The sequence below is a fragment of the Cervus canadensis genome, chromosome 1, assembly GCF_019320065.1.
Source record: "Cervus canadensis isolate Bull #8, Minnesota chromosome 1, ASM1932006v1, whole genome shotgun sequence".
Classification (NCBI taxonomy): Eukaryota; Metazoa; Chordata; class Mammalia; order Artiodactyla; family Cervidae; genus Cervus; species Cervus canadensis.
The window spans coordinates 75864048-75887637 of NC_057386.1; the positions used below are offsets into that span (position 1 = coordinate 75864048).

Genomic DNA, 23590 nt, shown 5'->3' on the forward strand with positions numbered 1-23590 from the left:
GACCCCATTGACTGTAGCCCACCAGGCTCCTCTGTCCATGGGGCTCTCCAGGTAAGAATACTGGGGTGGTTGCCATGCCCTCCTTCAGGGCATCTTCCCAACCCAGGGATTGAACCCAGGTCTCCCACATTGCAGATGGATTCTGTACCATCTGAGCCTCCAGGGAAGCCCAAGAATACTGGAGTGGGTAGCCTATCCCTTCTCCAGGGGAACTTCCCGGCTCAGGAATTGAAGCAAGGTCTCCTGCATTGCAAGGCAATTCTTTACCCGCTGAGCTACCAGGAAAGCCCATGACTCCTAACTATATTTGATGATGATTTGAAAAGATGGTAAGAAATGGGAGAAAACAATTTTTGATGCTTCTAATTTTATAGCACGAAAATTCTAGATATGGTAAAGTATGAATAAAGTATATTGGCCCATTTTTGCCAATGCATAAAAATATAGAGAACAGTAAAGTTGTAATTCAGTAAACTTCATAGGAGATGGGCAATTTGGGTAGCAGAATCTTGACCCTATAGAAGCATCTGGGATTTTGTTTAATTACTGATTTTCCTCCCTTAACTAGAAAGTATGCTATTAGGGAAGGGTAAGGACAGTGAAAGTTGGGTCTGCATTGCTACGCAGGCTCTTCTCTAGTTGCAGGGCGTGGCTTTCTCATTATAGAGGCTTCTTTTGCTGTGGATCACGGCTCTAGGGCACGTGCGCTTCAGTAACTGAGGCACAGAGGCTCAGCAGTCGTGGCTTTAAGGCTCTAGAAGTAAGTGAAAGTCACTCAGTCGTGTCTTTGTGACCCCGTGGACTGTAGCCCACCAGTCTCCTCTGTCCATGGAATTTTCCAGGCAGGTATGCTGGAGTGGGTTGCCATTTCCTCCTTCACTAAGACTCTAGAGCACATGCTTAATAGTTGTGGTTCACATGTGGTGTGTGGGATCTTCCTAGATCAGGGACCAAACCTGTGTCTTCTGCATTGGCGGGTAGATTCTTTACCACTGAGCCACCAGGGAAGCCCAGGAATTAATTTTAAACTAACCTATGTGCTTATCAAATTTTTCATCTTATATGTTTATGATCATTCTACTTCTTTTGCTTCTAATAATTTTTATCTCCAAATACTGTCACCTGTTAGAATCCTTTCAAGGCCATGTCCACTGCATTATGAGACCTTGGCTAAGTACTTCCTCCCATTCCTCCTGTGTTAGAGGGAGTCAGTGTATTCTGTTTGCATGTAGTGTTTTTTTCTATCATGTATCTCTTATGTTCTGTATTTTATTACCAGTAGGATATAAAGTTTTGAGGAGACCATGTTATGTACTATCTCTATTACCTATATGTGCATTCCATACTAGGTTCTTAATTAATGAGATTGTTTAATTAAAGTGTTTGTGAAGGTGAATAACTTTATATTTTTAAAATCTATTTTCTAGATTAAATATAAGACACCTCAGCCTGTAGGAGAAGTGTATTTTACAGAAACTTTTGATAGTGGAAGGCTGGCTGGGTAAGTATTCATTCAGGAGAATTTTTTCCTTGATTTGATTAGCTTTTTTGAAATTATTGGTGGTTGATTTGTGAAAATTGCCTCTGCCACAGAACTATAAAAAAAAAGGTTAATGTACTAGTTAAGGTTAACTAGCACCTTAACACGTTTTCATTATTGATAGAAATGTTTAATTTGAATTATTTATTTATATAAAGAATATATATTAATGAAATATGAATATAAAGTAAAAACTTAGAACATTTCTTCATTCCTTAGGACAGATAGATATATATAATAGTTTATATTTATATTTATATATATACAGATATATATATATATAATAGTTTAATTTCAGATGTTTCATCCTAAATAATGGTAAAAAAAAACATAAAGATTACTGTCTATTGATTATTATATTGCCTGTAGGTAAGAACTGTCTTAATCTGCCTTTTACCAGTGAAGAAACTGAGGTTTAGTGGACCTTGCCTATGATCATTGTTGTTTAGTTGCGAAGTTCTGTCCAACTGTCTTTGTGACCCCATAGATTGTAGTCCACTAGACTCTTCTGTCTGTGGAATTTCCTAGGCAGGAATACTAGAGTGGGTTGCCATTCCCTTCTCCAGGGGATTTTCCCGACCCAGGAATCACACCTGCGTCTCCTGCATGCAGGCAGATTCTTTACCACTGAGCTACCAGGGAAGCTCACCTATGATCATACAGCAAGTAAACTGCAGATTCCAAATTTAATTTAACTCTAGCTTTGCAAGATAGCTGGGCTTCCCTGATATCTCAGTTGGTAAAGAATCTGCATGCAGGAGACCCCCAGTTTGATTCTTGGGGTGGGAAGAACCGCTGGAGAAGGGATAGGCTACCCACTCCAGTATTCTTGGGCTTCCCTTGAGGCTCAGCTGGTAGAGAATCTGCCCGCAGTGTGGGAGACCTGGGCTCAATCCCTGGGTTGGGAAGATCCCCTGGAGAAGGGAAAGGTTACCCTTTCCAGTATTCTGGCCTGGAGAATTCCATGGATTGTATGGTCCATAGGGTCACAAAGAGTCGGACCATGACTGAGCAACTTTCACTTTCTTTGCAAGATAGTATATAGACATCCTTATTTAGCCTCTAAGTATTCATGTATCTTAGAGTGAAAAGAGACTATTGGATAATCTTTTGTTGTATTTCTGATACACATTGTATCTATAAATTGTTAGTTTTATTTTAAATGATAGATATTTCTTTCAATTTTATTTATAGGTGGGTATTATCAAAAGCAAAGAAAGATGATACAGATGCGGAGATTTCTATATATGATGGTACAGTATTATTTAAATATTCAACATAACAAGGATGACCCAGAGTTCATGAGCTTTTGAAATTATATTTCTGTTAAATATATATATGGGGGCCTCAGGATTCATCCTGCTTCACAATAGAATGTTCAGTCTTTTGGCTTGTCTCCTTTCCAGTATTTCTGGAAGTCCAAGTAATCCGTACTTAAGCCACCATCCAGATTTCTAACTGTAAATGGTTGAATTTTCACTCCTCTGCAGTTAGTCTTTTGAAGGATTTCCCAGGCTACTGCTCTTCTCTACTGTTTCATCTCAAGCATAGGCCCATCTCAGTTAAGTTATAACTTATGGCATGATCCTCCTAGAGGGTGCAAGACAGGGGACATCTATGAGAGCTACAAGAAATGTGGCTGCTCCTGGAGCCACCATCTCCAGGCCCATAACGTATCTCTGATAGGTTATCTTCAGGCTTACCCTTAGAAAGAAAGGTTCTATTAGCAAGGGTCATCTTTTCTTCCTTAACAGGACTCTCCTGGAGTATGATAAAAGAATTTCTTCTTCCTGTTAGTCTAAAACCAGCCTCCTCAGTTGTTAAATCCTAAAGCAGGATCAGCCTCAGTCAAGGTGATGGTTAGTGGGAATTTCCTCTCTCTCAGACCACCTAAGATCCATAAGGATGTGACCTCACATTCAGACCCCATTAGGAGTTACATGAGAATAACAGAGGAACAGATAACAGCGTGTGTAGGAGGCCAGCTGTCTGCTTCCTCTTCCATGGTGTCTATTTCAGTGTGAGATACAGGTCATGCCTGCGTGTCTTCCATGCTGTATTCTCTATCCTAGTACACGTGCTTCTAAATAAACTCCAGAAGGAACTCCGCCATATGCACAGAACAAGCAACACTGAGCTTAGTCATCTGAATTCCTTTAGAGAAGAGAATGGCTGCCCTCAAAGAAGCAGTGTTTGCAGAGATAGAACTGTATCATACCCACAGAAATACCTGCCATCAAACAGGATGCTTGACTTAAAACATCTATGTTTAGCTTACTTTACAGTTTTTTAGAACAGCATAGGGTAGATGTATGCTGTGTGTTTTTATTTTAGAAGTATCCATTGATGGAATTTTCCTAAAATTAGGTTATGGTCTATTTTAGAAGTGAGTTTAAGTCTGGACGGAATGACTCTTACTGCTTAAATGAGTTTTTCTCTCAGCTTAAAATTATAACTCAAGCAAGCAAGCAAAAAACAGGCTTATTAACAACACCTATGTTTTGTCCATAGTCTTATTAAACATAATTACCCACAAAATAATTTTTTAGTGTATTAAATTTGGTATGGTTGGTTGACTTTTCAAGTTCTTGAAAGCACCTTTGAAAAATACAGAATCTCTTACTAAAGATTCAGGCCCTGAAAGTGGCATTTTTGTATATAAATATTAGCGATGTCTTTTATATAGTGGTTAGTTGAGACCAATTTCTTTGCAGGAATATTTAGTACTTGTAGTCATTAATCATAGCTTCTGTCAAGTGCCACTTGAGTAAAACCAATTGCTAGATTTTCAGGAGCAGTCTGTGAGAAACATTATATACTGGAGAACAGGGTATGCATTTGAGGGAGACTTATTTAAACTGTCACATTAAGTTATTAATAAAAATATAGCTGTTTAAAAAATCACCAGTTCTTTAAGTGACTAATTTTCAGGCTATCTTATAAAACTGTTTGAATTCTTTTCGAGATTTTACTTAAATCAGAGTTCACATTACCTGGCCTTGAGTAAAGATTGGTTAATGAAAAGTTACCACTGATTTGAAGTTAGGAAAAACTTCTTGTCCTTGAGGAATAATCACCTTGTCACAGGTTTTCTAAAATTAAAGTAGTACTTTTAGAGAGTATCTTTTCATGGCTGATAAATACATGCACGTAATTACAAAAGAAAGACAACGTAGTTTTAAAAAATCCTTTACTATCAGTATTCTAAAATCCCTAAAGATATAGTTGTTACTTCTTAAAAGAAGGCCTTTGTGATTTGGTCACGCCAAAGGTTAGTAGTGATAATATAGTTGCTCATCAGTGTGAGAGAAGAAAATGAATTCACCTTTTTAAGAAAAGTTTAGTATAACCAAATTGGGGGACAAAAAGGAAAACAAACCTGAAAAGTTGAAAAAATGAGTTTTTGAAAGACCAAGAAGGTGTGCACAATGATAGACCTCAAAACACCCCTGTCTGATTAGTGAGACTAATCAGGTGGTTCAGGTTCTTGCACTGTTGTTTTTTAGAAAGAAAAAATGTATATAAAGTGCATTGGTAAATTCAGAAGTGCCCATTAATATTTCATGTTGGCATAATTCTGGAAAATAGCCAGCATTCACTAAATTTTCTTGGAATAGCCAATACATCTAATTTTCGAAACTGGAACGTTTTATACAAACTAATATAAATTAGTTATTTACTGCTTTAAAAAGAGTAAAGGAGGCAAGTCCAGCCCACAACTTTGGGGCTACAGAGGACCCATTCAGCTTTGTATTGGATGCATCCCATGATCTAATTGCAGGAGCTTCCTGGTCTTAAAAGGGGGCAATTCCAGCCCAGAGAGGGCCTCACTCAGCTTTGCTCTGCTACAGACTAGTGCTAATCTAGCTTATAGGACTTTCTTGGCCAAAAGTTCTGAGAACTGATTGGCTTAGCTCAGAAAGGGTAACTGCAATTTGTGTTCTTCGGCCATACAGTTTTCAAAATAAAATTTAAATCGCTATAATAACTTCTGCCAAGTAAGAAAAGTAGCTGATGACACCATGAATTTCAAAATACATAGACTGAGGCAAACTCATTTTGTGTTAAAGAGGTATTTTGTCTCCTGTGTCATTTAAAAATAAGTCATTTAAAAAATACAATGAGACCCTATGAGACAAACAGATTCTGTAATTTCGTTGATTACAGTCTCTCAGAGAAATCCAAACTAAGCCAGCTTTGAAGGTCCTTTAATTAAATGCTGTAGTGTCTGTTGTTTATTAGTTGGTCAAGAAGTTCGTTTGGGTTTTTCCATAAAAGGTTACAGAAACACCTGAATGAACTTATTTTGCCAACCCAATAGTTCCCACAATTTTAGGAGAAAAGAGAGCAGACATACCTACAAGTGCAGGTACAAGTTCCTGATTTAAAATGTGATTTTATTTTTCCAAAATCAGCCTTCAAGGAAAAATCTTATTGGTTACCATTTCTGATAAATAATTTTTAAGTCAGTGTGTTTGGTTTTAGTTTAACTTGCTTTGTTTTGTATTTTAGGAAGATGGGAAATAGAAGAATTGAAAGAAAATCGAATACCTGGTGATCGAGGACTGGTATTGAAATCTAGAGCGAAGCATCATGCGATATCTGCTGTGTTAGCAAAACCCTTCATCTTTGGTGATAAACCCCTGGTAGTTCAGTAAGTTTCATTATGTTTTGAGTACTTTTTCTAACATTTATTTTAGTTTTGTATAATTTGGCTTCTGAGTATGGGTATAAAGTGGGTATAAAAATTCAGATTTCCCTTTCCCATTTCATTTATTTAAATACACAATGTGTGTATACACACAAACACCCTGAGGTTTTGAATGAAATGAAGATTTGTTGCAAGATTGCATTAATATAATATTTGCTATAATATGCAGTATTTCACCAGCATAAACTATATAGTACATATTAAAATCAACATTTTTGTTTTAACTCTTTATTTCAAATTGACTTGCTGTTGAGATATATTAACTTCAATATATTTTAAATAGAACTATAAATATTGCTGTTGAACCAGTGATAAGATTCAAAGGCAGTAAATTTGTTTTCAAGAGGAAATGCCCTTTTAAAGGTCTGCGTTCTCACAGAGTTTTCCTCTCCCCTCCCTCAAAATATGACATACACTAGTTTTGTGCTATTGCTTGCATGTGTAACTATCATAAAATCAAGTATTAATTCCTCAAGCTTGTTTCACCTATACTGGTATAAATCCAAAATATATCTGTACAAATACAGTTACAAAACAAATGAAATTCATATTAAAAACAAAGGAAAGGAAATGTAGAAATGTTATTTTCTATCTTATATCAAAAGATTGGGCTGTCCAAAATTAATTACAGTCTAAGAAGTACTACTAACTATAAACTAACTATAAACTTGTTTTAAATTTTTTGTTAGCATGTTAAATATATGCATGCATGGTATAACTAAAATGCCATTTTGTGTTTTAAAAATGTAAAACAATATGACATTTGGTATAATTGGTTTAATTTTTTGGCTGTGATGCTTTGATTTAGTTGCATTGTTATTTCAAGAAATTTAAAATATCAAATGTCAAAAAAGTATACAACCATTTAAACAAATGAAGAATATTACCACAAGTATTTACTGGGATTAATATTTGAGCTTGATGTTATGGCAGTATTCAGAGTTTAGTATTTATTTCTTCTTGAAAATTTGAAAGTAATCTTATTCTGTTAATTTAGGTGAATATAATATAGTTTTCTATTTTAATCTTTTGTGGCCTAAATGAAAGGGTAAAGGAAAATAATACAAAATTTAACTTCTCCAGAGTAAAATGAATCAAGTTTGGTATTTTCAGAAAGTATAAATCACTGCTAGGCAAGTAAGTGAAGGATAGCTTACAAGATTGGAAGCAAAGATAGTAAGTCTAAAAAATTATTAAAGCAATTATGAACTGAAAAAAGAAAAGGAGAATCAAAAAGAATTGAATTAGTGGTCTTTGATATGCTTGAAAACAATTCAAAGAAGGATAGTGAGTATTTAGTTTTCTTAATTTGGATAAAATGAAATAGTATACATAAAATAAATTTTGTATTAACTATTATAAATACTATTTATAATGATTATAAATACTATAAATATAGTATAACTCATAAATATGAACTATTTAAGACATAACTTTAAAACTGCTTTTCCCAAATTATTAATATGCATTATGTGGTCATATAAGTTTTAGAAACTAAGAATATCTGAACCTTAAAGATAAGGAGCCATATTTGCCCATTAAAGATTCTGAAGAGTTCTACATAAAAAAAAACCTATTTTTAATTTGAACATTGTGTTTCCCAAACATATCTGACCACAGAAGTTTTTTCCACCCTAAACAATAATTACTATTTCATAGGACAGTTTAGAAAATGGCACCCTAAAGAGAAGAGAGTTAACATATACTCTGCATTTATCCTCATTTTTCCTGTGATTTAAGATTAGCAGCAAGCAGTCCGTCCAGCTCTATGACTTACATTTCACTGATCCTCGATCTCATTGTGAACTGTTTATACTAGGCACAAGGTAATGATTTGAAAAATCTGGAAGTGTGCAGCATATGAGATAGACATAGTGATCAAGTCTAGGCATAAAAAGATAGCATAATTCTCTTACATTTATAAAGACAATTTACACAATTGTTATCTCTAGTTCTTTTCATGGATCCCTTAGATCACCTATAATAAAGCTTTATCATTTTATTTTACTTAGAGTCGCAAATATTTACCTTTAGTTCACATTATGCACCATTTGTTTTACTTCATGCTCTTCAAAGACAAGTTTCATGAAGGAAAAGTTTATCAGCTACTGCTAAAATAAAAATATTGATAAGGCCTTGAGGAAAACAAACTCCTTGATTTAAAATGTGAAAAAGAACAAAACAAAACTTTTTTTCTGATCATAACAGAAGCTAACATTTTTGAGCATTTATTGACCCATCACTGTGCAGGACGGCTTCTAATCATAACAGTCCTTAGAGGTGTAGGTATGGGCAGTGTTCCCTCATGATAGATGAGCAAATAGAGACCAGAGCTTCAGTAATGTGTCTTGAGTCAAGGCCTACCAAAATCAAGAACAAATCTCAGATCTTTCTGACTCCAAAGTGCTTGCTTGTAACCACTGTTGTAGAAATCTGGAGAAATAAAGCAGAATATAAAGTAGGGAGGGGAAATCACCATCAAGTCCAGCAACTCAGAGATTATCACTTAAAATTTTACTGTATTTTCTCTACTCTTTTCTATATAAAATGCATATTACTAATTGGGCTCAAACTGTCAAAGTTTTGTATACTTTTTTTTTTTTACTGTGTCACTGAAGTCTCTTCAGAAGCATTTTAAACTATAAATTTTTATTAAAATTATCACTATATCCTGTTACTTCTCTGGTTTTCATCTGCTTTTGCTTTAATTCATTAAACCAGTCATAACAGTTTTGGTTTTCACTGTTTTTCACTTTGATATCCATTTCCTCATTGACTTTTGTCACATGTAATTCACCAATTTACTGAAAATCTCTTCTAAATATTGTTCAGTAAGACTGTCTATTGCCTAAACAAGACAACAGAACTTTTGATGAGAATTACAGTGTTGTAAATCCATGAGAAGACTGCCATGTCAGTTCACTTTTTTAGCTGTTAACACTGTATTTCCCCTACCTCCTGGCTGCTAAGATATGAAATATTCCAGGTTTACAAAATCTCTTTGCTGGGGTTATTTAATTAAATGTACAACTTTATAAACCTGGTTTAGGTGTAGCTGAACTAAAAGACAAATTAGTATTGAACTGAATAGCTAAGATCATTAGCAATTTCCTAGAAACCTATGCTGTAACTATGCTCCCCATAGTCTTTGTTTTTCACTTTATAAAAAGTATGTATAGTACGTACCTTATTTTAATTTGAAGTTTCCTGCTGAAAGTTTTAATCAAAGTATCTTATTCTTAATTAAACAGTTTTGGTGAAAAATTTATTTCAGCAAATTAGTTGGCTTTTCTATAGTTGTTTATAGTCATTCTATTTTCAATATTTTAAGGATGTTCATGGAAAAGGCCTTTCTGCTTGTCCTCACAGGTTGTGGATGTACTTTGTGTGAGCTTTCTGGTAATGTAAATGTTTGTGTTTAAATGAACTGAGCGTAATACATTAGATTTTGAAGAGCAATCAGTAATTTTTATTTATCAGCAGTATGATTCTTTTTCCCTTCATTTAGATATGAAGTAAATTTTCAAGATGGTATTGATTGTGGAGGTGCATACATTAAACTCCTAGCAGACACTGATGGTTTGAATCTGGTATGATATTTTAATGTTTAAGAAAGCCTTATTAAAGTTAATAAGTATTTCTAAGGAGTAATTGACACAACTGAAATTTTTATTTTCGTCTGAAGTAAAAAATAACTTTGAAAATTTGTATCTAAGATGAATTTATAATAGCTTTTCCATGTGCCTTCAAGTTTCATACACAGCCATGTTACTTGATGGCATCAGTTTTGTAATCTTTAGCAACGTGAAAAAGGTTGCCAAGTCTATAAAATAAAATATAACCTGGTGCTTATAAATGTCACCGAAAGATCGACTTACAGTTATTTTCCTTACAAAGTAATAATCATAAGTTTGTTAGGAGAAGTAAGATAATGGAGCAAAGTAGTAAAACAAAATGGCCAAAGAATCAAATTAAAAAGGCAGGTCAGCTCAGGAGTTAGCAGTCTGCAAAAATTTACTAACTTAAAAATGTTAAGTTCATAATGAAGCAGGTTATATTAGAACCATTTGAAATTTGGAGACATTTCTTATAGCATCCTCCCACAGGAGGCTGTGTCAGAATTCCTGCATATAACAAATATAAAACGAATGAGACGTTAATGAGATATTTGTCAGAATTCCTGGATATGAAACATTAAAGGATTCATTTACTTAGATAAGGTCAAGGGGAAGCCGTTTGTAGTTTATGGTGCAACTCTTAGGTGTTGTGAGGTGACAGTCACCTGGGGTACAATGGCAATAAGAAAGTCAAATACCAAGTATTTTTCTAAACACTTTATCTGGTTAACTCAGTTAATCCTTAGAGAAGCCTTATAAGGTACGTACTATTATTATCCCCATCAGAGGTGATGGAATAGAATGACAGGGAGGTTGGAAGATTTGCTCAGGGCCACACGCAGCTGGTTTAAAGGCAATAGCAGGATCTGAACCTCAGTATCTGATGCCAGATGCCACGCTCTTAACCAGTAGGCCATGCCAAATGAATCCATGGGATTTTCTAGGCAGGAATACTGGAGTGGGTTGCCATTTTCTTCTCCAGGGGATCCTCCCAACCCAAGGATTGAGCTCAGGTCTCCCGCATTGCAGGCAGACTCTCTACTGTCTGAGCCACCCGGGAATCCTGAAGAGAAATGACTGTGGTAAAATGGGGAGCAAGTCACTGTATCTGTTCTTCACTTTGTGCTTCATTAAAGGGCACCACTTTCTGGTGTCTTACTGAATAGTAGTAGTGGCTAAGTAAGCACTGTAGTCTTCAGTCACAGTATGTTTTTCTCTATGCTTAGTTTTCTTAATAAGATATTAATCAGATCTATATAGAGTAATTAAAGCCTATTATGTTGTTAAAGTGGTTCCAGCTTCTCTCCTACATCTTCAAAATGGAAGTAGTGTGTGCATTTTAAGAAAAAAAAATCTGTTTTGAAATAAAATTTGTCATTTTTCCACATCCTTTATTGTCAATGTGTCAACTCACTCTTTGGTGAATTAGCATTTAATACATTTTTGTGACCTCTACCCAGTGGGGTAGAATAGAGAAACTCATTAACTATTTCAGTTCTGGACTAATCCTAATACTCATCTCTCTTTGAAGGAAAATTTCTATGATAAAACATCCTATACCATTATGTTTGGACCAGATAAATGTGGAGAAGATTATAAACTTCATTTTATCTTCAGACATAAACATCCCAAAACTGGAGTTTTTGAAGAAAAACATGCCAAACCTCCAGATGTAGACCTTAAAAGGTTCTTTACAGACAGGAAGACTCATCTTTATACCCTTGGTATATCCTTTTAATTCATTCATTAATTTAAAAGTATTTCACGGCAAGTGCGTTGGGAGAAGCAAGCATAGGTACTTCTGTTAAGGATTTATCTTTTTAGGAAAATCAGACACACATACTTACAGCACAGGCAGAAAGTGCCATATGAGATACAGTTAAGAGCTCAAAAGCAATACTGCTTTCACTTAAGAAACTTCAGGAAAATCTGGTGAAGGTGATTCTATTTGACCTAATCTTGAAGTTTAGATATACCATGTGGAACATAGGAGAGGAAAGGGATATTTTAGGTGACCTGACATTAGTGATGCTGACAGAATAGAAAACTGGAGAATAAGGTTAAAGAGGGAGAAACCCTTAACATTAGACTTTATTCTATTAGGCAGTTGTCATTGTTGGGTCCTGCCTGCTGGTAGTTAAAGGGAAAGCGCTCAGCAACCATCTGTTAACATACTTAGCTTTACCTTTGCAGCTAGGAGTTTGCGTGTACACTGACTGGGAGGAACATTATATAGGATTGTCTCTCCTCTTTCCAGGTGCATATGGTTAAGTACTGTGATTATTTAAAATCCGAGCATGTCAGAACCTAACAGGACAACTCCATCCAAGACTAACATGTATCAGCTTTCTTCCTCAAAACCGCAGTTACAGAAACTTTCCTTTTTGTCTGCCAAGGCAGAGACCAGTTTTATTTTTAATATTAATATCAAAAACCTTTCTCTGAAATTGGAAAGTAGTACTGGGCATTTGGGGGAATGTAAGGTAAACTGTCAAAACATAGAAATAATGAGAAATTATAACTAGAACAGAAAAAAATGAATTTTAATTAGGCTTTGTATAAACCCAGTCAAAACCAATATGATAGTATATATATCAGAGGACACAATTCCAGTTTCAGGAATTTATCCAAAGAAAATAATCCAGAAGGAAGAAAATGACCTGTGTGTAAAAATATACTGTAAATTAGAAGCAACTCAAATGTTGCAGTAGTGGTTTTCTTTCTATGCAGTACAATACAAAAAGATAACTATGAAAATGTTCAGCTTATAACATTAAAATGGGGAAAGAAAGAAAAGTTGGAGGCACATTCTGATGGCCACTAGACAAATTCTGCAAACAAAAACAAAAGTTTAGAGAAGTGTTTAACTTTTATTGATCACCTGATAGGTACCATGCTCTGTGTAGGTACTTTGTTGAGAACAATCCTGTGAGGTGAGCAGTTTTTATTTTGCCTTAATTTAGGTTAAGTAACTTGCCCTAGAAAATAAAAGTAATTGGTAGAGCTGGAATTAAAATTCAAGCAAATTCTTAAACATTTGCTTTTCTTACTATGATACACAAAAACTTTGTTGTGCTAGGATTATCCACTTTTAAAGGACTTTTTTCCTTTTAAAAAAAGTTTCTGTATTATATTTTCATAACATTATTCTCTAGTTGTTCTAAGATCCTTACAGAATCCCTTTAAAAGAGTTTATAATCCAGTGCCTTTTGTGGTGAATTCATTTAGAATATTTAAAACCGTTTTCTAAATGGAAAGTTTTTTGGCTAAAGATTTTTGACAAAGATGTCTTTTCATATATGTGTAATTGTCATGTGCTTTTTTGGATTTACTGTAATTTTAAAATACTTCAGTTGAAAGTTGAGTCAGAAAATACTCTTTCAGGGGTTTTTCTTGAGAAATACATGTTTTGAATTAGAAAGAGTCTAGTACATTTTTGCATTTAAGATCTTATTGTTAGTTGTACTTCAGTCTTGACTTTTTTCCTTTGTGTAGTAATATAGTTTTATAGTCTCAGCTGTAATAGAAAATGGTGGAGCAAAAAAGAGAAGGGAGGAAATACTGAGTGTTCATTTGCATTATTTGAATTTGTATATAAATTGCAGTATTTGATTTTGACATAAACAATTTGGCATTGTTGTGACTGAAAACCTCTGGAGATTGCTTCAGTCAAGTTTTTTCGGAAAGTGGTAGTCTACATAGCTAGTTAAGTCAAGATCATCCTGACATTTATTGATGGCTCCTACTTCCTTAACTGGGCTTCCCATGTTGCTCAGTTGGTAAAGAATCAGCCTGCAGTGCAGGAGGCCCAGGTTCTATCCCTGGGTGGGGAAGATCCTTGGAGAAGGAACAGCTGCCCACTCTGGAGAGAATCAGACACGACTCAGCAACTAAACCAACGCTACCATCACCCCTTCCTTAACTAACTTCACTAAAAGCAAATGTTAAGCTATTACTTTTTATCTGCCATTCTTTCCAAAGATAAAAACTGTACTCAGTGACTCCCCAACCCGTGTTTACAGAAGGGAGAGAGAGCTTTTCTTTTGTTTTTATGCTCATAGGAGTCCTTATGAAACTTTTGATGTGGTAACTTTTAAAGAGCTAGAGTTTACCTTGAAACAACATACAACATACCAAAGCATGAGCTTGAGTGTTTTCAATCATCCTTGAAATACTTTACAATGTAGGAATCAAAGAATTTGAAATGCCGATGAGTTTTATAGATTTCTAGGAGATCATAAGAGTGTGTGAATGCTAAAGTCCTGATTTTGGCTTCTAGATTAGGGTTATATAGAAGGATGTCCTTGTTTATAGGAAATGTGCATTAAACCATTCAGGGATGATACGGATGAGGTCAATAACTTACTCTCAAGTAATTCAAGAAAAAGTGAAGTTCTTTATATATACTTGCAACTTTTAAATTTTGAGGTCATTTCAAAAAATTATTTTAAAATAGTGAAGATTGGAGGGAGGTGGGAGGGGGGATTGGGATAGGGAATACATGTAAATCCATGGCTAATTCAAGTCAATGTATGACAAAAACCACTACAATATTGTAAAGTAATTAGCTTCCAACTAATAAAAATAAATGAAAAAATAAATAAATAGTGAAGATTGGGTTGTATTCTGTAACTATAAAAGACTAAAGCTGAATGGTTATGTGAGTCCTAAATTGAGTTACCAATTGGGTATTTTTTATTTGAGAAGTAATGGAGTGTTTTATTAAATATTATTAAAATTTTATGTTTGGTTTTAGAAAACATTGTATCTAGTGATTTTTGGCATATTTTGATTTAATACATTGGTAATTCCTCTATTCTGGTTGAGAGTAAATTTTACCCATGAAGTTTAGGGTAGTTTTATTATTTAGAAGATTATTTTTAAATTTCTATCAGTATGATAAGTATAATATGTTTAAATTGGTCTTTAGTGATGAATCCAGATGACACATTTGAAGTATTAATTGATCAGATAGTTGTAAACAAAGGAAGCCTACTAGAGGATGTGGTTCCTCCTATCAATCCTCCCAAAGAAATTGAAGATCCCAGTGATAAAAAACCTGATGATTGGGATGAAAGAGCAAAAATCCCTGATGCTTCTGCTGTCAAACCAGAAGATTGGTAAGCAAAGAATTCAGTAGCAAAGCACTGTTTGGCACAAAGTAATAAAATGTAACATATAAGTGAAGTTTACAACAATGAAACATATTCTTTTAAACATCAGAAATACTTATTTTGACTTTTAGGAGAAATACTTCTCTGAAATGGATTTTGCACTTCCTGCCTTTTAATTATCTTAATTTTCATTTTAATTTTGTTCCCTTTTCATATATGTATATATATGTATTATGTATACTTCCAGTATGTATATTTTATTTTGTATTCTTTCAGTGCTGTGGGGAAAAATACCATGAGTCCAAAGCACCAGCGCTTTAATTTCTGTTTCCAGTTTGATCTTTCTTATGTATGTATGTGCATATTTTACATAGTTGTGGTCGTTGCAGTTAATGATTAGTTGGCTTTAAATAACCATATCCTCAGCATCTTATAAAACTGTATGGGATGCACTCGTCTTCCCAGGAGGCACTAGTTACATTACATTACATTAAATAATCTGCTTGTGAAGGCAAAAGACGCAAGAGACAGAAATTTGACCCCTGGATAGGGAAGATCCGCTGGAGAAGGAAATAGCCACCCACTCGAGTCCTCTTGCCTGGGAAGCCCCCTGGACAGAGGCGCCTGGCGGCCAGGCCACGGTCCATGCAGCTGCAAGAGAGTCAGGCATGCTGAGCACACATGCAGCAGCAGCATGCAAACATTGCCTTTCTCTCTGGGGCTGGTCAGAATTTTTTTAGCAGAGAACAGTTTTAAATTTTTATGAAGTCTGGTTTGTCAATATTTGTCTTTGATTATTTATGGTTTTTGCATCTTCCTAAGATACTATGCCTAAATGTGACAAAGATTTTTTGTTTTCTAGACAAATAATTTTGACTAAAACTCTGTTCGAAGTTTGTTATTACATGTAGTGTGAGATATAAATCAAGATTAATTTTCAAAAATATTGATGTCTAATTGTTCTACTCTTAGCATCCATTTAATGTCCATACTTGATGTCCCCTCTTTCTTTTCTGCTATGGTGATTAGAGTTTTTTCTTGATGCGTTTAGCTACAGGTTGATCAATTTTATTGAGCTGTTTGGAGGACAGGCTTTTGTTTTAGTTTTTCTCTTTTGTTGGCCTTTTTTCTATTCTTCTTACTTTGGACTTAATTTGCTTCCCTTTTCTTCTTTTTTAAGGTAGAAAGTAATTTCTGATAGAAGCACCTATAAATTTTCAGTCAGCACTGCTTTAACTACGTTCCACAAATATCTACTGTTTCTGAGAACATTCATTCATACTGTTTTACAATTTCCCTAGTGATTTCTTCTTTGATTTACATATTTTTTAAAGTGTTACTTTGTTGCCAATTATTTATGGATTTTCCAGATAAGATTTTCACTTTAACTCCCAATATAATCCTGTTGTTGTCAGAAAACATTCACAAATGTCACTTACTTCAGGTTGGTTGATAGTGTTGTTCTAAAGCCTTTATATTCCTAATGGTTTTCAGCCTGTTCTCTTATTGGGAAGAGAAAATAAGTCTTCATCTATGATTGTAGATTTGTCTTTATCTCCTTTGAGTTTTATTTGTTTTGCTTTGTGTAATTTGAAAGTCTAGATCACTAGATCAGTTCACAGAGTTTCATGACCACTTGAGGAACTGACCTTTTTATTATTATGAAATGTTCTTCTTTATAAACTCATAATACTCTCTGTCGTGGAATCTGCTTGGTCTGACATGAGATCAGCACTCCCATTTCTTTTAATCATTGTTCCACTGAATATTATTTTCCATTATTTACCTGTAACCTGTATGTTGTTGTTATTCGGTCCGACTCTTTGTGACCCCATGGACCGTGGCACACCAGGCTTCCAGGTCCTTCACTATCCCCTGGAATCTGCTCAAACTCATGTCCATTGAGTTGGTGATGCCATCCAGCCATCTCATTCTCTGACACCCCCTTCTCCTCCTGCCTTTCCATCTTTCCAAACATCAGGGTCTTTTCCAATGAGCCAGCTTTTCACATCAGGTGGCCAAAATATTGGAGCTTCAGCATCAGTCCTTCCAATGATATTCAGGGTTGATTTCCTTTAGAATGGACTGGTTTGATCTCCTTTCTATTCAAGGGACTCTGAACTGTCTTCTCCAACACCACAGATTGTTCGGCACTCAGCTTTCTTTATGGGCCAGCTCTCACATCCATACCTGACTACTGGAAAAACCACAGCTTTGACTATATGGACCTTTGTTGGCAAAGTCATGTCTCTGCTTTTTAATATGCTGTCTAGGTTGGTCATGGCTTTTCTTCCAAGGAGCAAGCATCTTTTAATTTCATGGCTGCAGTCACTGTCCACAGTGATTTTAGAACCCAAGAAAAGAAAACTTGCCACTGTTTCCACTTTTTCCCCACCTATTTGCCGTGAAGGGATGGGACTGGATGCCTTGATCTTAGTTTTTTGAATGTTGAGTTTCAAGCCAGTTTTTTCAGTCTCCTCTTTCACTTTCATCAAGAGGCTCTTTAGTTCCTCTTTGCTTTCTGGCATTAGGGTGGTATCATCTGCATATCTTAGGTTGCTGATATTTCTCCTGCAGTCTTGATTCCAGCTTGTGATTCTTCCAGTATGGCATTTTACATGATGTATTCTGCATATCAGTTAAATAAGCAGGGTGACAATATACAGCCTTTGATGTACTCTTTTCTGAATTTTGAACCAGTCCATTGTTCCATGTCCAGTTCTACTTCTTGACCATTAGAACTTGCCCAGTTCTACTCCTTTCTCAGGAGGCGGGTAAGGTGGTCTGGTATTCCCATCTCTTTCAGAATTTTCCACAGTTTGTTGTGATCCACACAGTCAAAGGCTTTAGCATAGTCACTAAAGCGGAAGTAGGTTTTCTGGAGTTCCCTTTCTTTTCCTATGATCCAGTGGATGTTGGCAGTTTGATTTCTGGTTCCTTTGCTTTTTCTAAATCCAGTTTGTACATCTGGAAGTTTTTGATTCATGTATTGTACAGCCTACCTTGAAGGATTTTGAGCATTACCTGTATATGCCTTTATTTTTCAGGTGATTTTCTTGTAGTCAACTATATTCGGGTCTTGCCTTTTAATTGGAATGTTTTAAATCATCTACATTTAATGCACTTATTGATACAGTTAGATATAAACCTGCTGTCTCGCTGTTTGTTTTCTCTTTGTCCCATATAGTCTCTGGCTTTTTATAAAATTGTTTCCTGACTATCTTTGGATTGAGTTACTTTTTTGAGTCTTCCGTTTTTTCTTTCTGTTGGCCTTTTGGCTTTTCCTCTGTAGTCTGTGTTTTACTGGTTGCTCTAGGTTTCGCAGTGTACATCTTAAACCTATTTCAGTCTGCTCTCAAATACTGTTATACTGCTAATGGGTAACACTTGGCCATTATTTCTCTAAATATTTGTATATGCCTCCCCATCTCTTTTGGGGAGATGCCACTTAAAAATGTGTTAGACTGCTTTACATTTGTTAAACAAGTCACTGAGGATCTATTCATTTTTTTTAAACCAGTTTTTCTCTGTGTACCTCATTTTGGAAAGTGTCTATTCCTGTTCAAGTTCTTGTTTTTTGGTAAACATTGAGGTTACCACCTATTGAAAGCACGGAATGTTGCTCCTGGAAAACCAAGTGTTACCTTGTTAACTCTCTTGTAAATAAAGAGGGATACTGATTAGCAATGAAAATGGCTTTGCCTTCAGGAAAATAGTGTAAGAGGGAAGTAACTTGTGCAAGATAGGAAGTACAGTACCTTTAAAAACAATTAGTAGGTCACTTACCAGTGTATCACTCCCATGACTCACGCTGTCAGAAGAGACGGGACTGTGTTTGTCTGTGTGCACTTTCTAAGTGCTTCATGTTTGTCTGCCCATGAAGGGTAAGGATGGGACATACGTTTGCCCTTAAAGAGAAAAACTGTATTTACCAATCTCATTCTGATGGGTGAAATCTGTGAGAATTTGTTTTATAAAGTACTAAAAGAGCCTTAAATTTTAAACTCAGGTTACTCCGAGCCCTAAGAGACCTTCAGATAGTAATGATATCAGGAAAGTACAAGTCTTTACATGTAAACAGTGGATTATTTCAGTTTTGTTACTCAGTCTTCACATATATAGAGTAAATTATTTCAGTTTGTTATTCAAGTTTTGTATGGAAAAGCATAATGTAAATTCTAGATAAAATTCCTGCTTTTCTGAAAAGATGAAAATTATATTAGTAATTCTATTCTGTACTTACTGTGACTATGTGTATATACTTTGGAGCTTACTTTCTAAATTATTTTTTTTAATGAAAATATAAAAATTACCAGAATATGGAGAGTTTTAAAAAAATAATATTGGAGTATGGAAGACCTTTCCAAATACAGCATAAAATTGAAGAATCATAAAGGAAAACACTAATAAATTTCAGCTACATGAAAATAAATTATTTTTGTATGACAAAAAATCCCACCATAAACTACCTAAAAATACACAAGAAACTGGAAAAAAATTTAATTCACACAATAATTATAATTATTATAAATTATAATTAATTATAATTAATAAAATTAATAATTTCTTGTTAATTTCCAATATATTCCAGGATATTAATTGTAGCATTATTTGTTATAGTAAGCTTTGGGAAACTAAATATTCTCAACAATAGATGAATTATTATTTATTCACAAAGTAGAAAACTATGTGAGGAATAAAGCAGATATATATTTATATAAAATAGAGCTCCTAGAACAGTCTTGACATGTAGTAGTCTTTCTGTATATGTTTTTTGATGAATGGTTTCTTTTTAATTTTAATAATATATTTTATTTAACTCAATAGAGCCAAAATGTTATTACTTCAACAAATAATATAAAAAGATGAATGAGTTTTTATGTGAACAAAAACAAGGTCTAACATACTCTGTAGTTCAGTCCAGTCACTCAGTCATGTCTAACCCTTTGCGACCCCATGGACTGCAGCACACCAGGCCTCCCTGTCCATCACCAACCCCCAGAGTCCACCCAACTCATGTGCATTGAGTCGGTGATGCCATCTAACCATCTCATTCTCTGTCGTCCCCTTCTTTTCCCGCCTTCAATCTCTCCCAGCATCAGAGTCTTTTTAAATGAGTCAGCTCATCACATCAGGTGGCCAAAGGATTGGAGTTTCAGCTTCAACATCAGTCCTTCCAATGAACACCCAGGACTGATCTCCTTTAGGATGGACTGGTTAGATCTCCTTGCAGTCCAAGGGACTCTCAAGAGTCTTCTCCAACACGATAGTTCAAAAGCATCAATTCTTCGGTGCTCAGATTTCTTCATAGTCCAACTCTCACATCCATACATGACTACCTTACATGACTCTTCTCTCTCCTTGCTATTCTTTGGAACTCTGCATTCAAATGGGTATATCTTTCCTTTTCTCCTTTCCTTTTCACTTCTCTTCTATTCATGGCTATTTGTAAGGCCTCCTCAGACAGCCATTTGCTTTTTTGCATTTCTTTTTCTTGGGTCTTGATCCCTGTCTCCTGTACAATGTCAGGAACCTCCGTCCATAGTTCATCAGGCACTGTCCATCAGATCTAGTCACTTAAATCTATTTCTCACTTCCACTGTATAATCATAAGGGATTTGATTTAGGTCATACCTGGATGATCTAGTGATTTTCCATACTTTCTTCAATTTAAGACTGAATTTGGCAATAAGGAGTTCATGATCTGAGCCACAGTCAGCTCCCGGTCTTGTTTTTGCTGACTGTAGAGAGCTTCTCCATTTTTGACTGCAAAGAATGTAATCAGTCTGATTTCGATATTGACCATCTGGTGATGTCCATGTGTAGAGTCTTCTCTTGTGTTGTTGGAAGAGGGTGTTTACTATGACCAGTGCATTCTTGTGGCAAAACTCTGTTAGCCTTTGCCCTGCTTCATTCTGTCCTCCAAGGCCAAATTTGCCTGTTACTCCAGGTGTTTCTTGACTTCCTACTTTTGAATTCCAGTCCCCTATAAAGAAAATGACATCTTTTTGGGATGTTAATTCTAAAAGGTCTTGTAGGTCTTCACAGAACCATTCAACTTCAGCTTCTTCGGCATTATTGGTTGGGGCATAGACTTGGATTACTGTGATATTGAATGGTTTTCCTTGGAAATGAACAGAGATCATTCTGTCATTTTTGAGATTGCGTCCAAGTACTGTATTTCGGACTCTCTTGTTGACTAAGATGGCTACTCTATCTCTTCTAAAGGATTCTTGCCCACAGTAGTAGATATAATCGTCATCGAGTTATATTCACCCATTCCAGTCCATTTTAGTTTGCTGATTCTTAAAATGTCGATGTTCACTCTTGCCACTACAGTTAAAAAGCATCAGTTCTTTGGCGCTCAGCTTTCTTTATACTCCAACTCTCACATCCATACATGACTACTGGAAAAACCACAGCCTTGACTAGATGGACTTTTGTTGGCAAAGTAATGTCTCTGCTTTTTAATATACTGTCTAGATTGGTCGTAACTTTCCTTCCAAGGAGTAAGCGTCTTTTAATTACATGGCTGAAGTCACCATCTTCAGTGATTTTGAAGCCCCCAAAAATAAAGTCAGCCATTGTTTCCACTGTTTCCCCATCTATTTGCCATGAAGTGATGGGACTGGATGCCATGATCTTAGTTTTCTGAATGCTGAGCTTTAAGCCAACTTTTTCACTTTCCTCTTTCACTTTCATCAAGAGGCTTTTTAGTTCCTCTTCACTTTCTGTCATAAGGGTGGTGTCATCTGCATATCTGAGGTTATTGATATTTCTCCTGGCAATCTTGATTCCAGCTTGTGCTTCATCCAGCCCAGTGTTTCTCATTATGTACTCTGCATATAAGTTAAATAAGCAGGCTGACAATATGCAGCTTTGACGTACTCCTTTCCCAATTTGGAACCAGTCTGTTGTTCCATGTCCTGTTCCAACTGTTACTTCCTGACCTGCATATAGATTTCTCAAGAGGCAGGTCACGTGGTCTGGTATTCCCATCTCTTTCAGAATTTTCCACGCTTTATTGTGATCCACACAGTTAAAGGCTTTGGCATAGTCAGTAAAGCAGAAATAGATGTTTTTCTGGAACTCTTGCTTTTTTGATGATCCAGCAGATGTTGGCCATTTGAACTCTGGTTCCTCTGCCTTTTCTAAAGCCAGCTTGAACATCTGGAAGTTCACAGTTCACATATTGTTGAAGCCTGGCTTGGAGAATTTTGAGCATTACTTTGCTAGCATGTGAGATGAGTGCAATTGTGTGGTAGTTTGAGCATTCTTTGGCATTGCCTTTTTTGGGGATTGGAATGAAAACTGACCTTATCCAGTCCTGTGGCCACTGCTGGGTTTTCCGAATTTGCTGGCATATTGAGTGCAGCACTTTCACAGCATCATCTTTTAGGATTTGAAATAGCTCAACTGGAATTCCATCACCTCCACTAGCTTTGTTCATAGTGATGCTTCCTAAGGCCCACTTGACTTTGCACTCCAGGATGTCTGGCTCTAGGTGAGTGATCACACCATCATGATTATCTGGGTCGTGAAGATCTTTTTTGTATGGTTCTTCTGTGTATTCTTGCCACCTCTTCTTAATATCTTCTGCTTCTGCTTGGTCCGTACCATTTCTGCCCTTTATTGTGCCCATCTGTGCATGAAATGTTCCCTTGGTATCTCTTAATTTTCTTGAAGAGATCTCTAGACTTTCTCATACTATTGTTTTCCTCTAGTTCTTTGCACTGATCACTGAGGAAGGCTTTCTTATCTCTCCTTGCTATTCTTTGGAACTCTGCATTCAAATGGTATATCTTTCCTTTTCTTCTTTGCTTTTCGCTTCTCTCCTTTTCACAGAGGTAGGAAGTGCCTATTGGTACCTTCTGAATTCTGTAACGTACATTTTTAACTGTTTGAATAATTAGTAATTAGCATAAAATACTGTATTTTACAGGGATGAAAGTGAACCTGCCCAAATAGAAGATTCAAGTGCTGTTAAACCTGATGGCTGGCTTGATAACGAACCGAAATTTATTCCCGATCCTAATGCTGAAAAACCCCTTGACTGGTAAGCATTCAGATGTCAGTTTCCTGTTTCGTACATGCTCTTTTGTTACCAGCTGATATGACTGACAGGAGAGTCGTGAGATTACTCCATGTGCTTTGTTCTGATACCCTAAGGAATGAAGACATGGATGGAGAATGGGAGGCACCTCATATTTCTAACCCAGCATGTCGGATTGGGTGTGGTGAGTGGAGCCCTCCCATGATAGATAACCCGAAATACAAAGGAATATGGAGACCGCCAATGATAGATAACCCTAACTACCAGGTAATCACCACTTTTTCCCATCCCACAGTAAACTTTCTAAAACGCTGTGTTCTTTTATACATATAGTTATTAATAATGTTAACTTGAGGAAATTTGATTTGTAATAATGTGCCTTAGCTCTCTGAAGTCAAAGAAAATAGATTCCAACCAATTTATGTTTAAAAAGTAAAGTGGGGCCTGCTTCCCTGGTGGCTCAGTGGTAAAGAATCTGCCTGCCAGTGCAGGAGACACAGATTTGATCCCTGGTTAGGGAGGATCTCACAAGCCAGGGAGTAGCTAAGCCTGTGT

At 35.8% G+C, this 23590-nt stretch overlaps 1 protein-coding gene across 5 annotated transcripts in view; it reads left to right on the forward strand.

The window, feature by feature from the left end:
* Positions 1 to 23590, forward strand: part of CLGN (calmegin) — a 45124-nt gene that overhangs the window by 14197 nt on the left and 7337 nt on the right. For all 5 annotated transcript variants that reach the window (XM_043485821.1, XM_043485837.1, XM_043485829.1 and 2 more), the window contains exons 3-10: positions 1428 to 1501; positions 2735 to 2793; positions 6053 to 6194; positions 9760 to 9841; positions 11400 to 11592; positions 14799 to 14988; positions 22925 to 23038; positions 23152 to 23302. In XM_043485821.1, the coding sequence (XP_043341756.1) occupies positions 1428 to 1501; positions 2735 to 2793; positions 6053 to 6194; positions 9760 to 9841; positions 11400 to 11592; positions 14799 to 14988; positions 22925 to 23038; positions 23152 to 23302 (1005 nt within the window). The remainder of the gene's footprint in view (positions 1 to 1427; positions 1502 to 2734; positions 2794 to 6052; positions 6195 to 9759; positions 9842 to 11399; positions 11593 to 14798; positions 14989 to 22924; positions 23039 to 23151; positions 23303 to 23590) is intronic.